Here is a 12,592-nt window from a genome sequence, read left to right on the forward strand (position 1 = left end):
CCATCCCAGCTATGACGACCTTAGGAACCCTCAGGGTAGTATATAGTGATATATGCACTTTGGTAATAAGTTTACTCTGAACTGTAAACTTTAAATTCATCATTATGGTAACTAACAGAAGGACAAATGTTAGAATTCTGTGTTTACTAATTACATAAGATAAATTGACTCCTGAAGGGACAACTAAACTCTTAATTAAAGTTTAACAAAATCCCTAGTAAGCTAAGAAATTTAATGCTATGAGAGTATCACAACCACATGAAACTGATTTATTAGAAACTAGTTTGGTAACTTTGAACAATGGTTAATGATGAACCCTGTATCCATTGAGAGAAACTTTCTTCTTAATTGATCTAGGATAGGTTCTGATTGAGGTCACAGTGAAAGAATGTTGTTTTAAGATGTCGACGCTAGATCATATGTTTTAACTGGAAACCAAACAAAAAAAAATTGCAGAAACAAGAACTCTGAAAGGAAAAACAATTGTTAGAAGTACTCAGCAGGTCAGTCAGTGGGAAAAGAAACAGAAGTAATAATGCATTTCAGAGAAAAGTGGGAGAGAAGTATAGCTTTACATTGTAGAGAGCATTAAAGGAGGTTGGGCAGGACAAAGGGAATATTTCTGAGGGTGAGGTTAAAGCTGTTGCAGTGAAATGTATACTTTTAATATTATTTCAATTTTTTTTGTTAGCACTGTTTTTATTCATGGATGTAGACATTCAATTATCACTAGCCTAGGTCATGTATAACTCAATACCTGTACTGGTGAAGCAAAATAGCAACAGTCCAATAAAATAATTCACTTTGAGTTCTGGGCAGCAGTAAGTGGCAAAATAATACTGAGTTGAAAAATTCTTGGTGCTGAAGCCCTTGCTTGGTGGATGTATAAATTAACAGTGTGGCGACCCACTTCCTAGCGCACTCGAACCGGCTCACAAATAGTCAGCGTGCAGGCACAAAGGCCAGGTCCGCAACGAAGGGAAAAAATCCTGCGGGGGTTTGTGAGTACATGTCCCTTGGAGCATCCATGCCCGGGGAGGGCGGGATGAGGGAGGCTTTAAAGCAGGGCTGTGAAGTTCGAATAAGATCTTCTTTAATTGCAGTTTACCTACTCCGTGTCGTTATTTTAGCGCTGCGTATATCACACCACTACAATTGGTGACCCCGACAGTCCAAATGATTTTTGGACCGGAGATGACCGATGCCACATCTGTTCATGCAGTTTCGTTGAAACTGCCAAGCTTCTGGGCGCTGCAACCTCGCCTGTGGTTCCAGCAAGCAGAAGCCCAATTCCATGTTCGGCAGATAGCCTCAGAGGACACACGTTACTACTACGTGGTGAGCTCCCTCGACAAGGACACAGCGGCCCAGGTTGAGGAGTTCGTACAGTCTCCCCCAGCAGACGGCAAATACACGGAATTCAAAGCCCTGCTCCTAAGGACTTTTGGACTCTCACAGAGTGAGCGAGCTGCCCATTTACTGCACCTGGGTGGCTTGGGAGACAGACCTCCATCGGCTTTAATGAATGAGTTGTTGTCTTTGGCCGATGGACACACACCCTGCCTCATGTTTGAGCAGGCATTCCTGGAGCAGCTGCCCGAGGACATACGCCTGCTGCTGTCCAACGTGGATTTCAGCGACCCCCGGAAGGTGGGAGCCCGGGCGGACTTGCTGTGGAATGCCAAGAAGGTGAGTGGGGCGTCCATCGCACAGATCACCAGGCCACGCTCCCAGCTGCAAACCAGTCCAGGCCCAGCCGCAGAGCCCGCTAACCCCAGAGGCAAGGGTGGGGAGCCCAACGAACAATGGTGCTTCTACCACCAGCGGTGGGGCGCAGAAGCCTGCTGTTGTTGCCCGCCCTGCCAGTTCCCGGGAAATGCCAGGGCCAGCCGCCGCTGATGGCTACGGCGGCTGGCCTTCGGGATAGCCTCCTGTATGTGTGGGACCAGCGGTTGGGATGCCGTTTTTTGGTTGACACTGGTTCCAAGATCAGCATCTTACCTCCGACGAGTTACGACACCCGCAACAGAGAACCGGGTCCCCCCCGAGGGCCATGAACGGCAGCACAGTAAGGACCTATGGCACCTGTCAGGTGCAGCTACAGTTCGGCTCCAGCCGGTTTGCGTGGGACTTCACACTGGCCGCCGTAGCCCAACCGCTTCTGGGTGCGGATTTTTTGCGGACTCACAGTCTGCTGGTCGACCTGCTGAGGCAGAGACTGGTCCACGCCGAGACCTTTCAGACGTTCTCCCTGGGTGCAGACCAGTTGCCAGCCCCACACCTCGGCTCCATCACGCTGTCCGACAACGACTTCACCAGGGTCCTGGCGGATTTCCCATCGGTTCTAGCACCGCAGTTCACAGCGGCCATGCCCCGACATGGATTACAGCACCACATCCTGACCCAGGGACCACCCCTTCACGCCCATGCTCGGCAGCTTCCCCTGGACAAGCTTCGACTGGTGAAGGAGGAGTTCAAGAGGATGGAGGAATTGGGGATCATCTGGCGGTCCGACAGCCCAGGGGCCTCCCCCCTGCACATGGTGGCCAAAGCAACAGGGGGCTGGAGACCGTGCGGAGACTACCGCAGGCTGAACAAGGCTACCACACCGGACCGCTACCCTGTGCCGCACATTCAGGACTTTGCAGCAAACCTGCACGGTGCATGGATCTTCTCCAAGGTAGACCTCATCTAAGGATACCATCAAATCCCGATGCATCTGGGCGACGTCCCCAAAACGGCTCTCATCACCCCGTTCGGCCTTTTCGAGTTCCTCCACATGCCACTCGGCCTGAAGAATGCCGCACAGATGTTCCAGCGGTTAATGGACGTGGTGGGACATAACCTGGACCGCATTCATCTATTTGGACGACATCCTCATAGCCAGCGGCAGTCGTCAGGAACATCTGTCCCACCTCCGTCAACTCTATGCCCGGCTGAGTGAATACGGTCTAACAATCAACCCGGTCAAATGCCAGTTCGGGCTCGACACCATTGACTTCTTAGGCCACAGGATTACTAAAGACGGGGCAACTCCTCTGCCCGCTAAGGTAGATGCGGTCCACCATTTCCCCCGACCCACCATGATCAAAGGCCTTCAGGAATTCATAGGTATGGTCAATTTCTACCACCGCTTCCTCCCTTCAGCTGCCCGGATCATGCGCCCCCTGTTCGCCCTGATGTCGGGTCCGGGCAAGGACATTACCTGGGACGAGGAGTCCGCCGCTGCTTTCATTCAGATGAAGGAAGCCTTGGCGAACTCCGCGATGCTAGTGCACCCCAGAATGGACGTCCCTACCTCCCTCACAGTGGACGCATCTAACATGGCAGTCGGTGGGGTGCTGGAACAACTCATCGAGGGGCGCTGGCAACCTCTGGCGTTTTTCAGCAAACACCTGCGGCCACCTGAGCTCAAATACAGTGCTTTCGACTGGGAACTGTTGGTGCTATACCTGGCAATCCGGCATTTCAGGTACTTCTTAGAAGGTCGGCCCTTCACTGCATTCACGGACCACAAGCCACTTACCTTTACGTTCACAAAGGTGTCCGATCCCTGGTCATCCCGCCAGCAGCGCCATCTGTCCTACATCTCTGAATACACTACGGATGTCCGGCACGTCTCGGGTAAGGACAATGTCGTGGCGGATGCACTCTCTCGCCCTACCGTTCATGCCCTTTCCCAAGGAGTAGACTTTGAGGCACTGGCAGAGGCGCAGCAGGCCCGAGTTACAGAACCGCAGTCTCCGGTTTGTAGCTCCAGGACCTCCCCGTAGGCCCAGGTTAGAGGACCCTACTCTGTGACGTCGCCACCGGCTAACCCCATCCCGTCGTCCCGGCACCTTGGCGGTGACGTGTTTTCGACTCCATTCATAACTTGGCGCACCCCTCCATCCGGACAACCATCCGGATGGTCTCCAGCAGGTTCGTTTGGCACAGACTCCGCAAGCAGGTCAGTGAATGGGCCAAAACGTGCATGCACTGCCAGATGGCCAAGGTGCAGCGGCACACCAAAGCCCCACCGCAGCAGTTCCATCCCGCCCACCGGCGTTTCGACCACATTCATGTGGATATCGTGGGCCCCCTGCCAGTGTCGCAAGGAGCGTGGCACCTCCTGACTATCGTGGGCTGGTTCACAAGATGGCCAGAGGCAGTCCTGCTCACCGACACCACCTCCGAATTTTGCGCGCGGGCACTGATCGGCACCTGGGTGTCCCGCTTTGGTGTACTGGCCCACATTACCTCCGACAGAGGCGCCCAGTTCACCTCCAGCCTGTGGTCAGCTATGGCCAGCCTTTTGGGGACTCAGCTGCACCACACCACTGCCTACCACCCACAGTCGAACGGACTAGTGGAGCGTTTCCACCGTCACCTGAAGTCGGCCCTCATGGCCCGCCTGCGAGGAGCCAACTGGGCAGAGGAGCTTCCCTGGGTCCTACTCGGCATCCGCACGGCGCCCAAAGACGATCTGCATGCCTCGTTGGCCGAGTTGGTGTACGGCGCACCCCTGGTCATCCCCGGGGAGTTCATACCAGCCCCAAGGGGGCAAGAGGAAGAACCAGCAGCAGTCCTGGGCAGACTACGCGAGAGGCTCGGTAACCTGGCCCCCATACCCACTTCGCAGCATGGGCAGAACCCGACCTGTGTACCCAAAGACCTACAGAACTGTCAGTTTGTGTTTGTACGACGGGACGGCATTGGCCACCGCTGCAATGGCCCTACGAGGGGCCATTTACGGTGCTCCGGAACAATGGGTCCACGTTCGTGCTGGACGTTGGGGGGAGAGAGGAGGTTTTCACGGTGGACCGCCTCAAACCGGTCCATGTGGACCTGGCGCAACCGGTCGAGTTTCTGGCACCGCAGCACAGAGGCCGACCTCCCAAACAGGGTCCGGCCCGGACTGTGGACATTGAGGGGTGTATCGCCGGTTCTGGGGGTGGGTTATGTAGTGACCCACTTCCTAGCGCACTCGAACCGGCTCACAAATAGCCAGCGTGCAGGCACAAAGGCCAGGTCCGCAACAAAGGGAAAAAGCCTGCGGGGGTTTGTGAGTACGTGTCCCTTAGAGCATTCGCGCCCGGGGAGGGCGGGATGAGGGAGGCTTTAAAGCAAGGCTATGAAGTTCAAATAAAATCTTCTTTAATTGCAGTTTACCTACTCCGTGTCATTATTTTAGCGCTGCGTGTAGCACACCGCTACAACAGCTCTATTTTTAAAGTGTATGTAGTAATCCAAAGAGAATTTGTTCATTTTGAAGTGTGGCTACAATAGATATTTAAACAGTCATATTAAAAATGAGGTATGCTATTATTATAAATAATCTGCTTTGCAGTCACAATGACCTCAAGTTTATTTTATCATTCCAAAGCCAACTGTGAATAATTTACAGTCTAAGTGTTGAGTAGTTACATTTTTATGAAGCAGTGCTCCTTGTACATGTTTGAGTGTAGGTCATAAAACATAGTGTACAATACATTGATGTAATTACATTAACCTCCTATCAGTTTAAAAGTCCAGGACTAAAAAGCAAAGATAATCTTTCTCTAACACTTTTATCTCATCTGTTTGATTTTAAATATAGTTTCCTTCTATGTGAAATTTCCATTATGTAACAGGAAGCATTTCTGAGGATTTATAATGAAAATCCAAAGTCCCTGGACTTCAGTTGCATTCCTCAAGCACTAGATGAAGTTTGGAGCAAGAAGAACTTCTCTTCAAAAGTAAGAGTTAGATCTCACCTCCTTCTATTTCGTTTTATTTAATCAATGTTCTTCTACTTGGGTTTCAGCCAAATCACCAACTAATTTGTCTTTTTTTGTTACAATGTCTTGAGAATTATTTTACCTAAGTTAATAGGATAGGATATTTTGAACAAATGTTTGAATGATTTGGGCTTCATCACTTGTTTAATCATTTAGTCTATTGTGTCTCTGTTTGCTTGCCCTCTTCTCATTACAACTACCAGGGAGGAGGACGAGTGGCAGTCAATAACATAGGAACGGCTTCTTCCTCTCCGCCATCAGATTTCTGAACAGGGCATGAACGCTAACTCATTATTCCTTTTTTTATGTACAACTTATTTTATTTTTGTTATTTATAGATTGTTATGTTTTTTCACCATACCCCTGCTGCAAAGCAACACATTTCACGTCATATGTCAGTGATAATGGTTCTGATTCTGAATTTTGGTGTTAAATAAAATTCCCCTTTCTCCAGTTCCACCAGTGTGCAAAGGTTTATGTATTATTGCTCTAGGCATGTAATTTTGAAATGCTATTGCTTTACGTCATTATGTAAGAAATAAGAATCAGGATTAGGTTTATTATCACTGGCACATGTTGTGAAATTTGTTAACTTAGCACGGCAGTTCAATGCAATACGTAATATAGAAGAAAAAATAAAAATATATAAATCAATTACAGTATACATATTGTTACGAAGGAAGAACAGTTCTGATGGGCAGAAGGGTGCAGGGTTGCCCATGTCCCCCTCCCCTGGGAGAATTACAAACCATTACTGTTGCCAGGCTGCTAATGAGAGAGAAAGAGATGGAACATAAACATACTGGGACTGGAACATTTGCTTCAGACAAAAGAGAGATAACACCGGGGGAGAGAGACTTGTTGTTCCACCATAATATGACTCCTGTAAGACTTATGGCTCCAGAGAGGGCTGTTTACTTGGTACTATTTTGTTCATTAAAATTCCTCAGTGGACAGCGGGAGTGGGCTGGTTTGATGGGCTAAGCCATTCAAAACTGATTGACACCTGAGACCCTGTGAGTAGGGATAAAAGTGAGGTCTGGGGAGACACCCCTCAGACACACCAAGAGACACACCAGGAGACGCATTGCTTAAGTGTTGGAACCCATGAGAAGGTGTGGGGCATCGGAGACCGAACAAAGGATCGGTCAATTTTAACTCACAGTGTTTATAGCGAGGCCGGTGGGGGCTTGTGTGTATGTTCACCCTTGCCTGGGTGACGAGTCCACCACAGAAGAACGGTCTAGCTAAAGGACAGAGGGGTCATACCTGAATGGCCACAACAACACATCAACGGATCAAGAACATAAAGGACGGTTTGACTGGCTGTCACTATTCTCTCTCTCTCTCTCTCTCTCTCTCTATTACAACACATCGACCAACAACTACTTCAGCCTGTATGAATGGAACTGAACTTTATATACCCAGATGACAATTCATTATCCCCTATACATCGATAGAGCTTGTTTATTATTGATTATTATACCCACACTTTTAGGTTTAGTATTGCTAACGTGTATAGTCTGTATATTTGCACTGTTGATATTGATTTGTATATTTTACTAATAAACACTGTTTTGATAATAGTAGCAGAGTCCAACAGATGCTTCTATCTTTGCTGGTAAGACACCCAGTTACGGGGTACGTAACGATATATTGAATAGATTAAACATAGTGCAAAAAAAACAAATAATATAAAATAAAAAGTGAGGTAGTGTTCAAGGTTTCACTGTCTATTTAGGAATCGGATAGCAGAGGGGAAGAAGCTGTTCCTGAATCACTGAGTGTGTTCCTTCAGGCTTCTGTACCTCCCACCTGATGGTAACATGCTGGAGGTCCTTAATAATGGACACAGCCTTTCTGAGACACCAGTCCCTAAAGGTATCCTGGCTACTTTGTAAACTAGTGCCCAAGATGGAGCCGACTAAATATACAACCCTCTGCAACTTCTTTCAGTCCTGAGGTGTAGACCCCCCCCCCCATACCAGACAATGATGCAGCCTGTCAGAATGCTCTCCATGGTGCATCTGTAGAAGTTTTTTAGTGTATTTGTTGACATACCAAATCTCTCCAAACTCCTAATGAAGCATAGTGGCTGTCTGGCCTTCTTTTTAACTGCATCGATATGCTGGGTCCAGGCTAGTTCCTCAGAGATCTTGATACCCAGGAACTTGAAACTGCTCACTCTCTCCACTTCTGATCCCTCTATGAGGATTGGTATGTGTTCCTTTGTCTTACCCTTCCTGAAGTCCATAATCAGCTTGTTTGTCTTACTGACATTGAGTGCAAGGTTGTTGCTGCAACATCAGTTGGTGTATCTCACTCCTGTACGCCCTCTCATCACCATCTGAGATTCTACCAACAATGGTTGTATCATCAGCAAATTTATTGATATTTGAGCTTGGCATATCAGATGTTTGATAATTTTAATTGTGATAAAATGTTAATCTATTGGTTTCCATTTCACGTACACTACCTTTTTTTTTGCTTGTGAGATATCATCACTAGAATAAGTACAAGGAATGCACTGGTAACAAGCTCTTTGAAGAGGGAAGGAAGAAGAGGGCTGGGGGCTCACTGAGGGATGCAGAAAACAATTGTCCAATGTGAACCTCATTAGAGGAACAATGTGAGAGAACATCTGTGCTTGTTGAAAATTTTACCGGTGTAGCAATGGTGCCACTTTAGAAAGGGGCAAGGGCCAAATGATCAGTGATTGTCAAACAAACTGGTGGGTTTCTTCCAGACTGAGACCGGAAGTTTTGCTGTACTTCCACTGTTTCTTGTGTTATATTGCTTAAAGTAGGCCACCATTGTGTTCCAGTATAAGAGACCTGGCTACGTTTTATTCTCAGTCAACAATGTAGAGAGACCAAGTGTATGTGAGAACATTGTGGGAAGCCAGAGAAAGGTGTTTCTGGGGTTCTGGCCAAGATACTTGTATCTCTGTTGGCCGTGGGTGAAGTACTAGAAGATTGGCTAAAGTTGTGCCCGTATTTATGAAAGGTGGCAAAGGCAAGCCAGGGAACTATGAGCTAGTGAGCTGGATTTCAGTATGGAAAAATATGCAGAGATTCTGCATTTTGAATGACCACTACTGTTTGGGGATAATCAGCAAGGCTTTGTACGTGGGAAATAATATTTCACAAAATGTACCTGAGTTTTTGAAGAGCTGTCAAGAGGATTGGATGGTGATAGATGTTTATGCGGAACTCAGTGAGGGCTTTAACAAGGCCCCGTATCCTCAGCTGGTCTGGAAAGTTAGATCACAAGGGATCCAGGGTGAGGATACAAAATTTAATTTCAGGTTAGATAACTGGATGTAAAATTGGTTTGGTGGTAGGAGGCAGAAGGTAGTAATGGAGGGCTGTCCTTTACACTGGAGTCCAGTGACTGCAGCGTGCCACAGGAATCAGTGCTGGGTTCACTGTGCTTTGTCAATGGTATTAATGATTAGAATAAGAATGTTGTTGGCATTGTTAATAAGTTTGAGCATGATGCCAAATTGGAGTTACAGCTAACAGTAGAGAAGATTATTTTATGTTTACAACACGATACCGGTGGAGTCATAGAGCAATATAGCACAGAGCCAGACCCTTTAGCCTGGTGAGTGTGATAGAACAGTGGTATAGTGTCCCACAGAAATACCAGCATAGGTAGGCGCAGTACTGAAGAAGGTACTTGACAAGATGGGAAACGTGATGCAGGCATATGATGGAGTAGATGATTGATATGAAATCTGATTGACAATGTAGATAATATGCTGAACTGAGCCAAGGTCAATCCTACAGCTGGTAAATGTTAAACAGAGAATCTGCAGTTGCTGGAAATCTGAGCAACACACACACAAAATGTTGGGAGGATGTCAGCAGGCCAGGCAGCATCTATGGAAAAATGTGCAGTCGATGTTTCAGCCCTGAAATGCCGACTGTACTTGTTTTTTCTCATAGATGCTGCTTGGCCTGCTGAGTTCCTCCAGCACTTTGTGTGTGTTGCTGGTAAAATGTGGTACTTCAGGGAGGATCTTATAGCCTTGACAGCCCACAGGGACATGAAATATGAGGTTAGACATCAAGTTGTGAGCTGTCTTTGGATTAGCAATGAAGCTTGTGCATTCATCTTGCTATCATCATTAAAATGATCAGAGAACTGTTATTTGAATTCCTGTTGCATTATATAGAATGAACATGAGCTCAGCACGCATGGTGATTCATTACTTTTTTTGGCTATTACTGACAAGCTGCTTACATTATGTCCCTTCTACCCACTTATCCACCCATGTAGGCACAGACAGTCCTCTATCCCAAGGATGAGCTGTCTCCATCTTCCAGTAGACTCATGGGCTTACAGACATTGGGCCTTTAACTTCTCCAGGGGACTTACAGACTCATAGACCCTGGGTTTGGTTGTCAAGCCTTGGCCTTTGGGCTCCAGATCAATCTCTGTCCTTTGATCTCGTTATCAACCGCAGGATTTGCTGATGAAGATGAATCAGGACCCTGGACAAGGATCCTGAACTCCTGACCATAATGTTATTGTCATAGAAAATTGTCTAATCTACAATGAATTGCAGATGAAATGCGGGCGTCAATTTAGATCAAATTTTATTTTTTTTTCCTGTCCCGATGAAGGATTTCAGCTCAAAGTGCAACTGCTTACTCTTCTTCATAGATGCTGCCTGGCCTGCTGAGTTCTTCTGGCATTTTGTTTGTGTTGTAATTTTATTTTGTCCATTTTGTTACTGCTTCTAGAAGCCAACTGCCTTTTGAATTCAGAGTAACAACAATGTTTCAATTAACACAAACATGCTGAAAAGTTACTGCCTTGAAAGGCTGAATTCTCTAAGATGATACTTAACCTGTTAAGTATTTCCAGGATTTTCAGTTTTCATCTCAGGTTTCTATCATCTGCAATTTTTTTTTTTGGCAATGTGATGTGACAGCTATGCCACTAGATTTAAACCTGAACTGTGGTGGTGACTTGAACTATGTCTTCAATGCTATGTAACAACTTTCAACTCCAATCTCAGGATTTATTGATCAAATTACCTTTAATAATTTATTTTTGTACTTCTCTTGCTTTGAATTAAACCAAAGAAATTATAAATTTAAATAAGAAGGAGTAAGGGATGATTAAACATAACAGTGAATAACCCTGCACTTTCTAAGATTGTGACAGCAGAAAGTAATGATGTGGATAAAGGGAGGTGAACATTTTTTCACCTCCCTTTATCAACCTTCTTAGTTGATTAAAATGTGCCTCTGCTCTCTACGTAAATGTCAGAATGTTATAACGTGTTCTCATTTATTTCCTTGATAGGTTTCTTTTTCTACTGACAAATGGCAAGAAGAAAGTTCTCTAGTTTGGAAATACTGCTCATTGTTTTATTCATATTGGTAGCTATTGTGGCCTTTGCTTTAGTCGCAGTCTTAGCTACTGAACCGCAACCTGACAGTATTCCTGAAGGTAAAAATACAACAATGCATATTTTCTATTTTTAATCATTTAGTTTTATCAACTAACATCTTGTAATAAAACAGCTGTACAATGAGAATAGTGTGTCTAAACTTTAAAGGAAGGATGAATTTTTGTGAGTACTATTCAAAGATGGATTTTAAAATACATTAATAGATTTACATTATATATTGCCAGGTATAATTCTACAACATCTATATTTTAATTCTAGTTGAAAAGCTAATTCATTTCTGATGTGAAAAATAAAATTAGGATTTCAATCTTTATGAGATTTGTTTACCAACTCTTTAATTATTGTCAGTTAGTTCTATTTAAAACCATGATTATGTCTTTTATTAAACATTTTAAGATTCATTACTTTTGCTGATTTTCATGTTGCTCAATCTCTGTACTTTCACAGAAAAGACAAACACGACTTTCATTGCTTATTGTCCATACTCCATCCAAGATAATGATAGAATAAACTGCTTTTCAGAAGATGGAGCTTCAAAGGTTGGTTTAAATTGTGAAATTGTTGTCCACAAGGATGTCATTTGATATTGTGCAAGACAAGAAATTAGTACCCTTTAAAATTGCAAGCCCTAGCAATTATTATTAGATCTTGATGGATCTAGCCAGAAATGATTCACTGATGTTGGAAGTGCATATTTATATCTAGACATGCTTGAGGTTAATGTTTCCTTTCTTTGATGTACATTAATGCCACATTATCTAAAAGGCAATGTATAACATTTTATTATACAGATACAAGTGAGATATTTGAAATCTATTTTCATTGCAGATAGCTAATCTTTCACTTTAAATCCAGATCTGAAAGTAATATTTCTCCTGGTTCTGATTCATAAATAAATGAATATCTGATGTTGTCACATATTCACTGAAAAATGGCTGTTTTAAAGCTTACAAGTTCCTTTTATGTCAGTAGCAGTTGATGATGGGAGCAGGTAAGATTGATGGTGCTTGGAATACTAATGACCTTGTTGTAGATTTCAGTGTGATTTTCCTTTGTCAACTGATAATAATGAAGATATTTATATGAAATTAGAGTAAAGATACAACATTGTTTTTTTCAAATTGTGCACAAATTCTTGGAATTAATATGGAAATGCAGTGATAGATGAGGGATGGCATTGTGGTGAGAAATTACTTTGCTAGGTGGGGTTGACAGTAGTGAAGTTCACACAGCATGGCTGACAGTTGACAGTGGTAAGGATTGACAGTGGTTGGTGAGAAATTGTAGAGCTTTGTGAGAAATGACAGGGTTTTTTGAATTTTGACATAGCTTTTAAGAAGTGATAGTGCTTGATGAAATGTCAGGCCAAGGCTCAGGATACGAAATAAAATACATTCCCATTCTA

At 44.8% G+C, this 12,592-nt stretch overlaps 1 protein-coding gene across 1 annotated transcript in view; it reads left to right on the top strand.

The window, feature by feature from the left end:
- Positions 1 to 5,587: 5,587 nt before the first annotated feature.
- si (sucrase-isomaltase) overlaps positions 5,588 to 12,592 on the top strand; it is a 155,291-nt gene continuing 148,286 nt past the window's right edge. Inside the window, exons 1-3 of the mRNA XM_059946950.1 lie at positions 5,588 to 5,717; positions 11,079 to 11,225; positions 11,635 to 11,726. Of these exons, the coding sequence (XP_059802933.1) occupies positions 11,099 to 11,225; positions 11,635 to 11,726 (219 nt within the window). The 5' untranslated portion in view covers positions 5,588 to 5,717; positions 11,079 to 11,098. The remainder of the gene's footprint in view (positions 5,718 to 11,078; positions 11,226 to 11,634; positions 11,727 to 12,592) is intronic.

The sequence above is a fragment of the Hypanus sabinus genome, chromosome 2 (assembly GCF_030144855.1).
Source record: "Hypanus sabinus isolate sHypSab1 chromosome 2, sHypSab1.hap1, whole genome shotgun sequence".
NCBI lineage: Eukaryota > Metazoa > Chordata > Chondrichthyes > Myliobatiformes > Dasyatidae > Hypanus > Hypanus sabinus.